This window comes from Gymnodraco acuticeps, unplaced genomic scaffold (assembly GCF_902827175.1).
Source record: "Gymnodraco acuticeps unplaced genomic scaffold, fGymAcu1.1, whole genome shotgun sequence".
Lineage (NCBI taxonomy): Eukaryota > Metazoa > Chordata > Actinopteri > Perciformes > Bathydraconidae > Gymnodraco > Gymnodraco acuticeps.
Window position 1 is genome coordinate 99097 of NW_022990138.1, and position 18004 is coordinate 117100.

The 18004-nt window shown below is 40.7% G+C and overlaps 1 protein-coding gene and 3 non-coding genes across 10 annotated transcripts in view; 3 read left to right on the plus strand and 1 right to left on the minus strand.

The window, feature by feature from the left end:
- Nucleotides 1–7214: 7214 nt before the first annotated feature.
- Nucleotides 7215–18004, minus strand: part of rhbdf1b (rhomboid 5 homolog 1b (Drosophila)) — a 54025-nt gene continuing 43235 nt past the window's right edge. For all 7 annotated transcript variants that reach the window (XM_034217141.1, XM_034217140.1, XM_034217142.1 and 4 more), the window contains 8 exons: nucleotides 14098–14198; nucleotides 13837–13900; nucleotides 13587–13681; nucleotides 13400–13475; nucleotides 12458–12558; nucleotides 9964–10117; nucleotides 9344–9567; nucleotides 7215–8310 (listed from right to left, as the gene is read on the minus strand). In XM_034217141.1, the coding sequence (XP_034073032.1) occupies nucleotides 8115–8310; nucleotides 9344–9567; nucleotides 9964–10117; nucleotides 12458–12558; nucleotides 13400–13475; nucleotides 13587–13681; nucleotides 13837–13900; nucleotides 14098–14198 (1011 nt within the window). In that variant the 3' untranslated portion in view covers nucleotides 7215–8114. The remainder of the gene's footprint in view (nucleotides 8311–9343; nucleotides 9568–9963; nucleotides 10118–12457; nucleotides 12559–13399; nucleotides 13476–13586; nucleotides 13682–13836; nucleotides 13901–14097; nucleotides 14199–18004) is intronic.
- Nucleotides 8726–8798, plus strand: trnar-ccu. Its single transcript has one exon. It is a non-coding gene; the product is annotated as a tRNA-Arg (tRNA).
- On the plus strand, nucleotides 12686–12779 carry trnai-uau. Its single transcript has 2 exons — nucleotides 12686–12723; nucleotides 12744–12779. It is a non-coding gene; the product is annotated as a tRNA-Ile (tRNA).
- Nucleotides 13192–13285, plus strand: trnai-uau. Its single transcript has 2 exons — nucleotides 13192–13229; nucleotides 13250–13285. It is a non-coding gene; the product is annotated as a tRNA-Ile (tRNA).

Sequence of the window (18004 nt, forward strand, 5' to 3'; positions counted from 1 at the left end):
CCTACAATGTCATATCAAAATAGCTGCTGTAGAAATGTCCAATTATCATCACTAACAACCTAATGAATAAAACCACACCAATTTACCAAACAGTGTGTGGATAAGGCCATTTTCAGAAAGAAGGGTTAAGAATTGTTTCAGAGTAATATGATGGCAGTGTTAAGAGAAAACATGGCTATAGTTTGACAGTATTGAGCACCAAAAGTATGCCAGAAAAAGTGTTAGTATGTTCAAAATGCATTGTATATTATCAATCAATCAATCAATGTTTATTTATATAGCCCAATATCACAAATGTTACATTTGTCTCAGTGGACTTCACAGTTTGTACAGAATATTAGTATGACAATACGACACCCTCTGTCCTTAGACAGAGGGAAAAAGGAAAAACCTCCGGAGAAAACCCACAGTTTAAAGGGAAAAATGGGAGAAACCTCAGGGAGAGCAACAGAGGAGGGATCCCTCTCCCAGGACGGACAGACGTGCAATAGATGCCGTGTGTAAATTGAAAAGATAATACATTTGCAACATAGGTAGTCCAAATGTTTGAAAATGCATGTGTCTATAATAGGAAGATGAATCCACGAGGATATCCATCCAGGACTTATGATCCAGGACCACAGCAACAGGCACAGCCACGACTCAAGATCCAGGGCTCGCGATGCAGGACACAGGACCGCAGCAACAGGATCATCCATGACTCCGGATCCCGGCGTATATAGACACCAAAAATAAAGACATTTGGGGAAGCTGGGTTATTCGGAACACGAGAGTACACAGGTATAGACAGAGAGAAGGAAGAAGTAAGATGTCCCCCGACAAACTAAGCCTATATCAGCAATATCAAAACAGAATGACAACAATACCAGGATGCAGGGGCGTTTCCTGGACCTGATAACATTAGGGGTTTAGCCCACAGTGGCAGCGCCAGAGATTTTCTTTTGGGGGTGCTGTGGGGTAGCTTGACATTTCATAGAGGGTGCTCAAACATGTAGGGTTTCCCATTAATGTACCAGTCGCTACAGTGGAATTTTCTACTGCAACATTCCCCACACGCTAGGGCTGCACGGTATTGAAAAAAACTGACATCGCGGTTTTTCCCCCCCCTGCGGTATATATCGCGGTTTTTTTAACCTGTTAAACCCCAAAGTCCCGGCGGGTACTTTACTTTTTTTTTTCACGACAGTGTCTCAGGGGATCGTAATATTTAAGAACCTATTAATGTGTATATACCAGATTAACGAGAATAATCTCAGCTAACTGACGATACAAACCATTTTATACCAAAACAAAACACAAGTCTCATAAGAAGCATCTAAATTACCCCTGAGCAAAAAATGCTAACGCACTTTGGCACAGAACTCAAGATAAAAGTACCCTTATTACTACTTATCGTAGCTGCATTTACAAGATATCCGATTAAAGCTGAGGTTCCACAGATTATTTAGGTATATAGTATCATCACTGAGTGATCTGAACTCGGACAGGAGAAGCAAACACAGACATCACAACACGTACCTTTACGTAGCTTCTAGGGGAGATGTCTCACCGTAGCTGTCAATCTGATCAAAAGACGTGTTCAATGGCATTACAACGAGAAAGAAAAAAATGCGGCCGAATCGGTTAATCCATAGGTTTTTAACGTCTCTGTATAAAAAAATGATTAATTATAATCCATAATTCAATTTTTATGTAAATATCGCAGAGCACAAAGTTAGCTGCTAATGGTAGCCCACTGGTAGCTGCAATGGTAGCTGCTGCTTCCGGTCTTGGCGATCCGGAAGTCTCACAACAACACACATTACCAAATAAGGAATGTGTGATTCCCCTCGATTCCATTGGCTCTGACGGTCAGAAAGAGATGTCACATGTCACAATCCAGTAAGGTGGGCCAGAGATATGGAAAATCCACCCAAATGGCCCCAGAAGAGTTGTTTTTTTTTTTGCTAAATCTGTCTTAAAAAGGTCAAATATCACTTGTTTTGCATCAATCTTGATACAGAGTACTTATTATTTTGTACTTTGGATTCCTAACGCTTTTTACCGCTTTTATCGCTCATTTTTTACCAGTGTTTTTGATGGTCTGCAAACTAGCGGGGCGGGGCCTGCTGTGATCTGATCAAGAATGATTGTGATTGGTGGTTTGCTGTGCATGCAGGGGAAGTTCTACACACACCAACACAATGAACAAATAAGGAGGTGAGAGTGACGCGTAGCCAACAACCGGTGGCTACCATTAGCAGCTAACTTTTGTGCTCCGATTTTTACATACAAATTGAATTATGGATTATAAACAATTGCTTTCAAAGCCATACCATTATCAACCTATGGATCAACTGATTCAGCCGCGTTTTTTTCTTTCTCGTTTTTAATACCATTGAACACGTCTTTTGATCAGATTGACAGCTACGGTGAGACGATCTCCCTTAAAAGCTCCGTAAAAGGTACGTGTTGTGATGTCTGTTTGCTTCCCCTGTTGCGAGATCGGATCGCTTAGATACTATACTTAAATAATCTGTGGAGTCTCAGCTTTAATCGGATATATTGTATGTGTAGTTTCGATAAGTGATAAGGGTATCTTTATTTTGAATTCTGTGCTAAAGTGCGTTAGCATTTAAAAAAAAAAATGAATAAAACCGCACGTCCCTGCGGTGTGAATACCGCGCATGTGCATACCGCGGTTATCGCCATGACACGGTATACCGTTCAGCCCTACCACACGCACATATACAGTACACTCGCGACTGTTACAATGAAGGCCTCGATAATCAGCTCACAGCATATAGGTATAAGCAGGGGTAAAGTGCTATGTTTTACAAGTGGGGGGTGGACCTAACATCCTCTGGGGGGGGTCCGGGGACATGCTCCCAGGGAAGATTATTTTTAAAATATTGAAGTTAAAAGAGTCAATGTGGTGCACTTTGAGAGCAAATTAAGCGATCTATGGATACATCTCTCAACACCCAGATGAAAACAGAACCTGTAAACACATTTTTCTTTTTCTGTATGGATATTTTACAATCACTCCCCCTTTTAAACGTTATTCTTGTTTTACTGTCATATAGTATTTCATAACTGTTTTTCATTTATTCTCTTTTTTTTTTTTAGAACTATAATGATCATATGAAGGTTTGCCTCGGAAATAATCTTTTTAATAATTCGTGACCAAACCGTTTGAGACCCACTGAGATAAATTAGACTAAAGTTAACATATCTAAACCAGGGGTGGGGAACCTTTTTCCTCTCAAGGGCCATTTCAATTTTTTCAACATCCTCCGAGGGCCGTACAAATTGATTGACCTCTGCTTAAAAAACTAAAATCACAGCCCATTCATTTGGCCTTTCTTTCATGCTGTGTAAAGAAAAAGCAACCTCTTAATCCAAGATATTGACCATGACTCGCGCATGCATGCCCGTGCACGGTTGTGGCATGACCACCTAAATAGAAAGATATGGACACAAGATGTGGTGCAATGTATTTAGTTTCCTATGTGGACAATGATTTAAGTGGGGGGGGGGGGAAACCTAAGATTTGTTTTTAAATGTTGAAGTTAAAAGCATCAATCTGGTGCACTTTAAGAGCAACATTAAGAGATCTATGGATACATCTCTCAACACCCAGATGAAACAGAACTGTAAGCAGATTTATTTTTCTTTATGGATATTTTACAAATCACTTCCCTTTCAAACTGTATTCTTGTTTATTAATAACAACTTTTTTTAATGTCATATAGTATTTCATACCTGTTTACTTTATTCTCTTGTTTTTTTATAACTATAATGATCATATAAAGATGTGCCTTTACCTCACTGGTTGTAGAAAAAGCTTCTTATATTCGTTAGCATAGCTAGCTAACCAGATGCTAATAACAACAAAGTTATTGACTGTATGATCAGTATGACAGATGAACAGATCGCCACTGGCCTTACAACTAAAGACACAGCCACGCAAAAACTGCGGCATGTGTACGGCTCCTTATGGGTACTGACATTTTTGGCCGGAGCAACGTTCTGGTGCTCTCCATCAGAACTGCACCCCTGTCAGACAAGACATATACCACGTGATGACACGTTAGGCTCGTGTTGTGTTCAAGGACCCTGACCTTGGCCAGGAAAAACAGTCACTCGCTTGTTTAATTTTTTTGCGGTCTAGATTTCTTTAATTTTTTTCTTTTTTGCGTGTTAATAAATTACCTCGAGGGCCGCACCAAATGGTCTCGCGGGCCGTATACGGCCCGGGGGCCGGAGGTTCCCCCACCCCTGATCTAAAACACTCATGGTACGTCCACACAGCAGCGTCGCGTTTGAAGCTTGCCGGTGGGCGTGTCTGGCGTTCGACCAACAACCAATCACATTATTCTCCCGCCCCGGACACACAAGCACGCGGTTTGATTGGCTAGAGATTGTACTGGCATATGATTTGATTGGCTGGCGCTTCCGTCGACGCTTGAAAAGTTGAACTTTTCTCAACTTTTGAAGCGAAGCAACGGAGGCAAAGCGACGCGACGGAACCACAATGCAGTTCGGCAAAGCGTGACGTCACTCCATTCAAAGTGAATGGGAAGCGTCTCCATTGAAGCACGCAACGCTGCCGTGTGGACGTACGGTCAGAGAGTTCTTTAGCTCACCTGAGTCTCTCAGTCTGACAGGAGAGGACTCTCCTCCAGCTTGTTGTGGAAACAGCTCCTTATGTCTGTTAGTGCAGCTAGCACCAGATGCTAACAACACGGTCCCTACTGGCACCGGTGCGCTCTCTCGCTCGCTCAATCACACTAAATGCGCTATTGCCACACACACAGGGCCGAGCTTGAATGAAACACAGAGACCCAGAAGTACTTGTACTGTATTTCCATGCAACTCTCTGATTGGTCTGGTGTCTTGCCTAGTATGCATGCAAGTAAACTTTTCTGGCAATACTTACCCACAATCCTTTGCACAGCAGGTAAGGCATGAGAGAGGCACTCAGCTAGAAATAAGTAGTTTGCATCCTGCATGCAACAGTACTATTAAGGGGTAGTAAAAGTCAAAAGGAGCAAAGCCATGGTTGCTTTCTTGAAATGAACACACGTGCACAACTTTTCTCTTATAAAGTCAGCTGTTGCATGAAGGTAAAAAACGTTTTAGTCTTCAATCATAATCAAGCCGTTCAAAACAAGCAGTGTAGTTATTAGGATTTACCAGGTTATGTTGTCATCTTAGTCTTGTTTGAGCTGTCAGTCCACGTGCACAGGTGTGTTCTTCAAACAACTATTCTCACTCATCCACTGTGCTAAAAATACGGAGCCCAGGCGGGGACATTTTCTTCTCTTCTTCTACAGGTCTCAACCAGAAATTATCGCCTCCTACTGGACTGAACGGGGGGTGACGTCACCTTATACCACAGTAGAGAATGCATGCTTCTGAGCAATGGCATTTTATTAATGGTCATGCATATATCAAAACCTAGAATGTAAAGGTCCCATGTCATGGCCATTTCTACTGATCATAATTCCATTGTTGAGGTATACTAAAATAGATTTATATTGTGCAATTTTCCAAACTCACATTGGTTTCTCGTCTGCGAGACAGCGAGACACAGCGAAGCCCAGCCCGAAACCAGCCCGAGCACATACAGACACACACCCGCAGCCTGGCTGGGAGTTTGTGTGTGTGCTCACACACAGGCCGTTTCTCAATCTCGAGGATACTGGCTTGGTAGTTGCGTACTTCCAAGTAACTTCTTTCAGAAACTAAGCAAGTATACTTCCAAGCCACAGGCCGTTTCTCAATCTCGAGGATACTGGCTTCCAAGCCAATATTTCAAGGATGCTACGTCATTGAGTGCCGCCGAAGTACTGTTCCAATCTCCAGCATACTTGGAATTCCACCGAGGCCGCGTCCTTGGTTTGGGGGAAATTTCGAGGCTGCACACGGGTAGACTTCGCGTCCTTAAAATCCCCACAATGCTTTGCGCACGGACCAATTTCAAAAACCGGCTGAACCGACGCAGCACACATTTAAATGTAAGTATGTAGTGGCGTAAAACATGTGTTGGTAAATGTGTTACTTTGTTACATTTGTTTGTTATCACCATAAATGTGTTCCGTGAAAATAAAGCAAGTTCATAATTAGATAGACATCGTGAGGTATTTATTTTCGGTACAGTTTATGTTGAAACCGTTAGAGAGAGTGGCACACTTGTTAGCCTGTTCCATTCTTCTTCGTTTTCCGAAGCCGTGGCTTGGAAGTATACTTGCTTTGTTTCTGAAGGAAGTGACTTGGAAGTACGCGACTACCAAGCCAGCATCCTCGCGATTGAGAAACAGCCACGGCTTCGGAAAACGAAAAAGAATGGATGTCTATCTAATTATGAACTTGCTTACTGTCAGGGAACACATTTTTGGTGATAACAAATGTAACAAAGTAACATATTTACCAACACATGTTCTACGCCACTACATAGGCCTACTTACATTTAAATGTGTGCTGCGTCAGTTCGGCCATTCTCCACAAGGGTTTTTGAAATTGGTCCGTGCGCAAAGCATTGTGGGGATTTTAAGGACGCGAAGTCTACCCATGTGCAGCCTCGAAATTTTCCCCCAAACCAAGGACGCGGCCTCGGTGGAATTCCAAGTATGCTGGACATTGGAACCTGGTGCGCCACTTGATGACGTAGTATCCTTGAAATATTGGCTTGGAAGCCAGTATCCTCGAGATTGAGAAACGGCTTGAGTGTGTGTGTGAGGCAGGTAACGGCTCCGCAGTCGTAACGTAATGGCTCCACGGATTGGTCCATTTGGGTATGGGCTCGTCACTGTACCCAGGTACAGGTACTCACACATTTACGGTACTGTCGTTTACATTGTACATATAAACAGGACATTTCAGAAGACTGTAAATAGCATTGTTAGCTATAGACACCCGGGTGTAAATATCATTGTTAGCTACAGACACCCGGGTGTAAATAGCATTGTCAGTGGCTGCTCTGTAGAAAGACTCAATAAAGCAACAATGACTGGTGAAGAGACGATGGCACCTCCGATGTTTCATTGATGCTAGTCAAATTAATGTCAAGGCACAATCGGTCAGCGCGCGGTACTTATACCGACAGTATCCTTCAGAGTGATGCCGAGGTTGTGTGTTCAAGCCTCACCTGGAGCAGAGAAGATCAGCCTACAGAACATATCCTTTGTAGGCAGGTAACAGATATATACATTTAAAAAGAAGAGATGAACTCTGTGCTTTGTTGTGTTTATTGTCAGGTAGCTAAAACACCACCATATTGAATAAAAACACACCTCAGCCATTCACAACTAACATACAGGGTGATTTTTACAGATTAAACACTTGGCGAATATTAAAATAAAAATGCATTTGTGATTGAAGTGCTTTAAAGGCTGTGGCGGAAACTTTTCAGGGTGGTACAAAAATAACAAAAAAGTTTAAATTCAGCCATCAAATACTTTGTGAAAATATTTTTTAAATGACTTTGTCTGATTGTGTGATGCAGTTTCCGGAAAGGTCAAGAAAGAGGACCCAAAACATCAGAAACTGTTGCCACAAAGTGATTCATGGCACAAAGATGTGTATGTGTGTGGGGTTTTGTGTCAATAAGGCACATTTTGTAGACTAATTTCTTGACATGTTTAACTCTGAGAAGATCCAGTAAATGAACAAATTGTTTGGACATCAGTAAACAAAAGTACAAAACAAAAGTCCCTGCTTATTCCCTTCAGTGTCTCTGGTTGCACGGCTCCTTTTGGCCACTAAGCGGTGCTGTTCAGTCCATTTTTAACACAAAATAAGGTACATATTTTGTCAGGAAACAACTCCTCCAGTGTGACTGTCATTGATTAGCCCAGCTAGAGATCAATCACACAAAAATCCATTGAAAGTTTGTCTCCCATGCATATAAATACCTTTAATTAAATACCTGAAGGCTTTCATGCGCAGCCTTTACTCATAATGGGACTGTTGTACCTTTCGAAATAAACACATCCACATTAAATCCTGGTTATTATTCCAGGAAATTAAACAAGCAGCTCCACATTGAACGTCATCAACATCCAGTCCAGCGTCCGTACAGATGACATGTATTCTTCTAGCGTCTGTGCTTTTATTTCCCGGGCTGATGTTCATAGCAGGTGTGCGTTCAGGTCGTACTTCTCGCAGAACTTGTCGGTGATGGGGATGCAGGTGAGGTACTCGCACCAGTCACACTTCACCGGGTAAACGTAGAAGAGGACGGCCAACCCTGCGAGCAGACCGAGGAAGACCAGCAGGAAGACGCAGATCTGCACCCGCTTCCTGTACATGTCCGACTGCCCAAAGCTGAAAAGGAGGGTGTTGTGTTATTCATTGCACTTCATTATATTCAATTCTATTTAGCTTTCATCAAAAGCGACTTATAAGTTGGATAAAATATCAAGATACAAGCTCAGAACAGCCAGAAACAGGCATTAGCTTCAAATAGGCCAAACCATTCGAAGTGCTGTCATTTTTAAAAAGCATTTTGTAAGGTTTAATTTAATGGCCAAGATGTAGGTGAAAGATTGCTGGACTTGAAGTTGTCCTATAAATCAATGGGGAGCTAGTTCCACCATTTGGGAGCCAAGAACAAGAGGAACAGCAGCTTTAGGGGCCGTTGTTGTCTCATTTAAACCCACATATTGTGTTCCCCGCATTGTTGATTTACAGTTCAACAGGATATATTTTGGCTGAGTCAGAAGAAACAGTGGAGTGCAAAGCCCCAGTGGCCTAATGGATAAGGCACTGGCCTCCTAAGCCAGGGATTGTGGGTTCGAGTCCCATCTGGGGTGATATCTTTGGATGAAAGAAAACTAAAATAATCAATAGAATAAACAGCCATGGTGTTGTCTAGAAGTCAAAACCTCACCCTCTCATACCAAAACTTGGGACCATCAAGACACATCAAATCAGAGCATTATTCTATTTTAAAATTAAGTTTTCATAACTCTCCATAAAAAAGGGATGTAATGTTGACTTTCTACAGAACAAGCCAAAGAGACTATTTACAAACTACAGCTGAGCTCAAATGAACGACTAGAGGCAGCCGGAATAAGCGAGAGAAATACAAATAAGATCCAGAGATGCTGGTATTTATTTTCTTTCGTGCCATGTTTCAGCCTAAATGAACATCTTGAGTCTCAAGCTCTTTCAGAAAGACAAAAAAATGCTATACAAATTTGCAATAGACATAATGGTGCAAATAAGTAAGATTTAATATAAAAATATGTAAAATTAGATACTGTTTCGTACAAATTAGCACAAAACTGTCTAACTCTTTGGGAAAGAAAGCAGATAAGCAACACACACACACACACACACGCCTTCCTTCTCTTACCTGATATATGGCAGGAAGGCGAAGGAGAGGAAAAATCCCGACACGAATCCGCAGATGTGGGCAAAGTTGTCGATCCAGGGGAGCAAACCGAAGGAGAAGAAGAAGACGGAGATGGCGAGCAGCTTGGTGAACGCTCGCCACGGCCGCTCCAGGATCTGCCAGCTCTGAAACAGCTCCACAAACAAACAGGCCAGGATGCCGAACTGACTGCCTGCAGGACCCACCTGAAACACAGTGTTGGGAAAATACTGAATGTACTCTATCAATCTGAGAGTAACTTGATAACAAAGGTATCCCAACTGTAGCTGTGAACATGACAGGATGTGTGATTACCTAGAAGAGCATAAGGACTGTTTGAGGCAGATGATAGCTATGTGATTAACATGATGATTCAGCCTCTATGGAGAGAGACATCAAGCATGCTCATTTCTGACGTGGAGCTAATCTGAAGTAAACATTGAATACTGCTTTCTATTCCTCCATCTTGTGACTGTGTAACTCCCTCTCTTGGATATCAGCATGTGAAGGACACTGCTCAGGAACTAGTTGATGCTCTGTATGTGATGACTAGAGTTTTCAGTCTCTAATGCAGCGTCACAGGAGGTGTCACTAGTCTGTACCTCCGCTCTGTAGGGCAGGAAGATGGCAGAGGCCAGGTTTCCGGTGATGCCGCTCAGCATGTAGATGATGGAGATCCTCAGCCAGCCCGCCAGCTTCTCGATGTCCCGTAGCACCGTCATCTGGAAAAACACCGACACCAGGCAGTGCAGGATCCTACACACACAGACAGATAACTTACTGTTATAAGTATGCAAGTTGTAACCGGGATCACTTTAAGCAGATGATTATTGTAATACAATGTTATTATTTGTCCTTAATTCTAATACAGATTACTATCCAATTGACATTTGTATATTTATTGCATACATTAATTGAATTGACAGCTTTTCTATTTGCTGAATTTGTACATATACTTGATGTTTTGAATGCAGTACAGCTTATTCAAATGCTTTTTAAATACTGTACAGTACAAATGAAAATGACTGTACTAGAGTATTTAACTCAAATCCACAATAATCACAGTACTGGTTACAAAATATAGCAAACTTTTTTTTAAAGTTAAATCCTGCTGTATCCTCAAACCAGAGGTCGCGTTAACCGAATATTTTCCGTCTATGACGGATTTTTTTTAACAATGACGGACAAATCTGAAAGCAGTCCGTCATTTTGACTGATTAGAACAAACTCGGAAAAGCGCCTAAGTTTCCCCGCAGCGAGGCTCCGGTGTTATGCATGCCCTCCAAAAACTAAATCATACCGTTTCCAAACCTAACTGTGCCGTACAGATCATTGAAATGTCTGTGAGTTTTGGCTTTACGCTGTGCACGCTCCCGCGAGGTGCAGCAGCCATGCATAACACGGCGCATGTGAACTGCCCCCCCCCCCCCCCCGTTGACAGTTCACGAGCATGCTTCCTCCCCCCCCCCCCCCCCCAGAGTTGTGTAAAGGCCGACGGGTAATTCTGGATTTTGACGGAAGTTTTACGATCCTGTCCGTCAAAATGACGGGCAGCGAAAAAAGTCTAGCGCAACCTCTACCTCAAACTGTATCGTGCAAATGTACTACTAAACCATGTTGTGTACATGAGTTTAAAAAGAAACATATTTATATATTAAAGTAACATGGGACAACAAAGTAGAATATTACATTACATTGCATTTAGCTGACGCTTTTATCCAAAGCGACTTACAATAAGTGCGTTCGACCAACAAAATACAACTTGAAGAAAACAGAATCATATAAGTACATCAGGCTTCATAGAGCAAAAACATTTCAAGTGCTACTCAACTGGCTTTAGGTAAGCCAGCCCTTTATTAGTATATAAGTGCTTTGTTAATAGTTCTATCGCTCGAAGTGGAGTCGAAAGAGATGAGTTTTCAGTCTGCGCTGGAAGATGTGTAAGCTATCTGCTGTCCTGATGTCAATGGGGAGCTCATTCCACCATCTTGGAGCCAGGATAGCAAACCCACGTGTTTTTGCCGATGGGAACTTGGGTCCCCCTCGCAGCGAGGGTGCAGCGAGCCGTTTGGCTGATGCAGAGCGGAGTGCACGCGCTGGGGTGTACGGTTTAACCATGTCCTGGATGTAGGAAGGGCCAGATCCATTAGCAGCATGGTACGCAAGTACCATTGTTTTGAAGTAATAATAATAGCTTGGATTTATATAGCGCATTTCAAGGGACCCAAGGTCGCTTTACAAGTAATAGGGCAAAAACAAACATATCAAAACAAAAGTCAGACAGACAAAACAACAGATCGATTTAGGGGCCGAAAGCCTTGGCAAACAGATGAGACTTGAGGGCCCTTTTGAAGGCGTCAAGTGTGGGGATGTTGCGAATCTCCGCAGGGAGAGCGTTCAAGAGGCCAAGAGACAGAGAAGTGGATTCTTGCAGTTATCGGAAGCCAGTGAAGGCAGCGGAGGAGCGGCGTGGTGTGGGAACATTTTGGAAGGTTGAAGACCAGACGAGCAGCTGCATTCTGGATGAGCTGCAGAGGTCGGATGGCACATGCAGGTAGACCAGCCAGGAGGGAGTTGCAGTAGTCTAGGCGTGAGATGACGAGAGCCTGGACCAGAACCTGCGTCGCTTTCTGAGTCAGCTGGGGACGCATCCTCCTGATGTTGTAAAGCGTGTATCTGCAGCAACGGGTTGTGGCAGCTATGTTTGCAGTGAAGGACAGTTTGTTATCTAGGATCACACCCAGATTCCTTGCAGTCTGAGAATACCTGTAGTTTTTAACAATTCACCCATATACTGGGTTATGTATAAAAAGACCAACAATGAACAAAAAGATACAAACTACAGCATATCTAAACAGCATTTGTACAGCTGGATCTTCTGGCTCCTTATAAGAGTTTGATCACTGCAACTATAATCACTATAGTGGTTTTCTATTGGCGCTACTATGGATGCTATTTAGGTGACATTAGGCTGTCTTTGGCTCTGTTCTGCTGTAACAATGTAAATGTCCCCACTGTGGGACTAATAAAGGTATTCTGATTCTGATAGTGAGGCCTAATATGAGATGGGATAAAGAAAAAGAAGAGTAGAGTCACCCAGCATGAAGAAAGAGAGACAGCCAGAGTCTGGAGAACTGGTCTGGGACCTCTGGGTTGAGGAAAGGCAGCAAACCACAAACATCATCCATACAGGCCACCTGCAAGAGAGAATAAGAAACAGTCAGGACAGGAAGTGCTATCAGTCTGTCTGCAGATCCACTGCCACCCTGTGGAGGACAGTGAGAGTGTTAGTCCAAAGTCCTTTAAATTCAGAGGTGTCAGCAGGCTCCAGTGGCGCAATCGGTCAGCGCGCGGTACTTATAAGACAGTAACCTGCAGAGTGATGCCGAGGTTGTGAGTTCAAGCCTCACCTGGAGCACAGAAGTTTAGCTTTCTAGACATCTGCAGGCAACATGAACATGTATTGTCCAGTAGCCTGAACACCACCACAACCACTAGAAACACCTCAGTAACAGATTGACATATAGGTGTGTTCTTTACAGATATTATACCGGGAATATATACAATAAAAGTGTTTCCTGTCCACAATTCAAAATAGTTGCAACATGTATGTAGACTTCCATGTACAATTATTTTCGTTTTCACCTGGAAATTTGGTGCAACAGATTCATTTACAAGATAAGATAGGTTTAAGGATTTGAGTGCAATCCACCCAATGCACCACAGCCAATCTATTTCATAATGTCATGTTAATTATTCAGTAAGACAGAAAGACTGGATGTTTGTTTCCTTGAGTGGATTTCAATGACGATATTATGGCATATTAACAGGCTCCAGTGGCGCAATCGGTCAGCGCGCGGTACTTATAAGACAGTAACCTGCAGAGTGATGCCGAGGTTGTGAGTTCAAGCCTCACCTGGAGCAGAGAAGTTTTAATTAAATTGCCTGTATGCATTTCAGATACACACTCAGATGTTGCATGGAGTCGGTGAATGAATATCAGACACGTTTGAGGAAATCACAAGGTGTTTGTCGTACCTGTGAGCAGAGAGTAGCCTCCTCGTGAAAGTAGCCGTGCATGAAGTCACAGTACTCTCTGGAAGTGATTTCACATCTGCAGCATGAAACACATGAAGCTTATGAAGAAACACCTCGCAGAATATAGACTGTAGACACAATAGACACATGCTGTTCTCCTGATGCGTTCAGGGACGTTGATTCTTACCGTCCTTTGGTCCCGATGCAGCAGGGCCGGCCTGTGATGGTGCAGTCGATGTGGGGGAGGTTGGTGTGATTCCCAGAGTTGTACCGTGTACAAACCTACAGATCATAAGCAGAGGAAACATATTTTAAACAAAACACCTAGACACTATACTTGTTTTAGATGTTATACGAGACAGATAGGTACATCAAAGTATTCCGAGACATAATAAACGTAGATGCCAAATGTAATTGTTAAATGTAAATGTCCTCACTGGCCACTTGGTGATGTCATCAGGCCACTCATGAGGGGAAACTGAGGCCGGCTCCACACAAATCCTACAAAAGAAAGTTTAAAATAAATAAATAACATTAAACATTCCTATCTTGTTACAGGGACTGAGCCACAACCATACATAAGCCATACATGCAATAAATAGATGTGTCTGTTATGTATTTACATGAATATGACCCCTGCAAAAGTGCCCCTTAAATGTATAGTGACTGTTATGAACAAGGTGTTTATTTGAAGCTACCTGGGGTCCTGATGGCAGACGGCCCCGTGTTGCCGTAGAGTGTTATTCAGATAAGGAGCACTGGGGTGCTGAGGCCACTTCACCCACACCGCCAGGGTGCTCTGCAGGAAGAGAGGGAGGGAGATAAATCATTGTTAACATTATTCTGTATTTTGATTGTGTAGTGGTGACCAGAGGTGGGAATTAGTGGAGTACAAATACTTAGTTACTGTACTTAAGTACATTTTTATGGTATCAGTACTTTACTCCACTACTTATTTTTCTGACGTCTTTTTACTTTTACTTGTTACATTTTGAACCCAAATACCTGTACTTTCTACTTCTTACATGTTGAACACAAATACCTGTACTTTCTACTTCTTACATGTTGAACACAAATACCTGTACTTTCTACTTCTTACATGTTGAACACAAATACCTGTACTTTCTACTTCTTACATGTTGAACACAAATACCTGTACTTTCTACTTCTTCCATGTTGAACACAAATACCTGTACTTTCTACTTCTTACATGTTGAACACAAATACCTGTACTTTCTACTTCTTACATGTTGAACACAAATACCTGTACTTTCTACTTCTTACATGTTGAACACAAATACCTGTACTTCTACTTTTACATGTTGAACACAAATACCTGTACTTTCTACTTCTGACATGTTGAACTCAAATACCTGTACTTTCTACTTCTTACATGTTGAACACAAATACCTGTACTTTCTACTTCTTACATGTTGAACACAAATACATGTACTTTCTACTTCTTACATGTTGAACACAAATACCTGTACTTTCTACTTCTTACATGTTGAACTCAAATACCTGTACTTTCTACTTCTTACATGTTGAACACAAATACCTGTACTTTCTACTTCTTACATGTTGAACTCAAATACCTGTACTTTCTACTTCTTACATGTTGAACTCAAATACCTGTACTTTCTATTTCTCACATGTTGAACACAAATACCTGTACTTTCTACTTCTCTCATGTTGAACTCAAATACCTGTACTTTCTACTTCTTACATGTTGAACACAAATACCTGTACTTTCTACTTCTTACATGTTGAACACAAATACCTGTACTTTCTACTTCTTACATGTTGAACACAAATACCTGTACTTTCTACTTCTTACATGTTGAACACAAATACCTGTACTTTCTACTTCTTCCATGTTGAACACAAATACCTGTACTTTCTACTTCTTACATGTTGAACACAAATACCTGTACTTTCTACTTCTTACATGTTGAACACAAATACCTGTACTTTCTACTTCTTACATGTTGAACACAAATACCTGTACTTTCTACTTTTACATGTTGAACACAAATACCTGTACTTTCTACTTCTGACATGTTGAACTCAAATACCTGTACTTTCTACTTCTTACATGTTGAACACAAATACCTGTACTTTCTACTTCTTACATGTTGAACACAAATACATGTACTTTCTACTTCTTACATGTTGAACACAAAACCTGTACTTTCTACTTCTTACATGTTGAACTCAAATACCTGTACTTTCTACTTCTTACATGTTGAACTCAAATACCTGTACTTTCTACTTCTTACATGTTGAACACAAATACCTGTACTTTCTACTTCTCTCATGTTGAACTCAAATACCTGTACTTTCTACTTCTTACATGTTGAACACAAATACCTGTACTTTCTACTTCTTACATGTTGAACTCAAATACCTGTACTTTCTACTTCTTACATGTTGAACTCAAATACCTGTACTTTCTACTTCTTACATGTTGAACACAAATACCTGTACTTTCTACTTCTCTCATGTTGAACTCAAATACCTGTACTTTCTACTTCTTACATGTTGAACTCAAATACCTGTACTTTCTACTTCTTACATGTTGAACACAAATACCTGTACTTTCTACTTCTTACATGTTGAACTCAAATACCTGTACTTTCTACTTCTTACATGTTGAACACAAATACCTGTACTTTCTACTTCTTACATGTTGAACTCAAATACCTGTACTTTCTACTTCTCACATGTTCAACACAAATACCTGTACTTTCTACTTCTGACATGTTGAACTCAAATACCTGTACTTTCTACTTCTTACATGTTGAACCCAAATACCTGTACTTTCTACTTCTTACATGTTGAACTCAAATACCTGAACTTTCTACTTCTTACATGTTGAACACAAATACCTGTACTTTCTACTTCTTACATGTTGAACACAAATACCTCTACTTTCTACTTCTTACATGTTGAACTCAAATACCTGAACTTTCTACTTCTTACATGTTGAACACAAATACCTGTACTTTCTACTTCTTACATGTTGAACTCAAATACCTGTACTTTCTACTTCTTACATGTTGAACTCAAATACCTGTACTTTCTACTTCTTACATGTTGAACTCAAATACCTGTACTTTCTACTTCTTACATGTTGAACACAAAGACCTGTACTTTCTATCTACATGTTGAACACAATAACCTGTACTTTCTACTTCTTACATGTTGAACACAAATACCTGTACTTTCTACTTCTTACATGTTGAACACAAATACCTGTACTTTCTACTTCTTACATGTTGAACACAAATACCTGTACTTTCTACTTCTTACATGTTGAACACAAATACCTGTACTTTTCTACTTCTTACATGTTGAACACAAATACCCTGTACTTTCTACTTCTTACATGTTGAACTCAAATACCTGTACTTTCTACTTCTTACATGTTGAACTCAAATACCTGTACTTTCTACTTCTTACATGTTGAACACAAAGACCTGTACTTTCTACTTCTTACATGTTGAACACAAATACCTGTACTTTCTACTTCTTACATGTTGAACACAAATACCTGTACTTTCTACTTCTTACATGTTGAACACAAATACCTGTACTTTCTACTTCTTACATGTTGAACACAAATACCCTGTACTTTCTACTTCTTACATGTTGAACACAAATACCTGTACTTTCTACTTCTTACATGTTGAACACAAATACCTGTACTTTCTACTTCTTACATGTTGAACACAAATACCTGTACTTTCTACTTCTTACATGTTGAACTCAAATACCTGTACTTTCTACTTCTTACATGTTGAACTCAAATACCTGTACTTTCTACTTCTCACATGTTGAACACAAATACCTGTACTTTCTACTTCTTACATGTTGAACACAAATACCTGTACTTTCTACTTCTTACATGTTGAACTCAAATACCTGTACTTTCTACTTCTTACATGTTGAACTCAAATACCTGTACTTTCTACTTCTTACATGTTGAACACAAATACCTGTACTTTCTACTTCTTACATGTTGAACTCAAATACCTGTACTTTCTACTTCTTACATGTTGAACTCAAATACCTGTACTTTCTACTTCTTACATGTTGAACTACAAAGACCTGTACTTTCTACTTCTTACATGTTGAACACAAATACCTGTACTTTCTACTTCTTACATGTTGAACACAAATACCTGTACTTCTACTTCTTACATGTGAACACAAATACCTGTACTTTATACTTCTTACATGTTGAACACAAATACCTGTACTTTCTACTTCTTACATGTTGAACACAAATACCTGTACTTTCTACTTCTTACATGTAATGTATACTACAAATACCTGTACTTTCTACTTCTTACATGTTGAACACAAATACCTGTACTTTCTACTTCTTACATGTTGAACCCAAATACCTGTACTTTCTACTTCTTCCATGTTGAACACAAATACCTGTACTTTCTACTTCTTACATGTTGAACTCAAATACCTGTACTTTCTACTTTTACATGTTGAACACAAATACCTGTACTTTTCTACTTCTTACATGTTGAACTCAAATACCTGTACTTTCTACTTCTTACATGTTGAACTCAAATACCTGTACTTTCT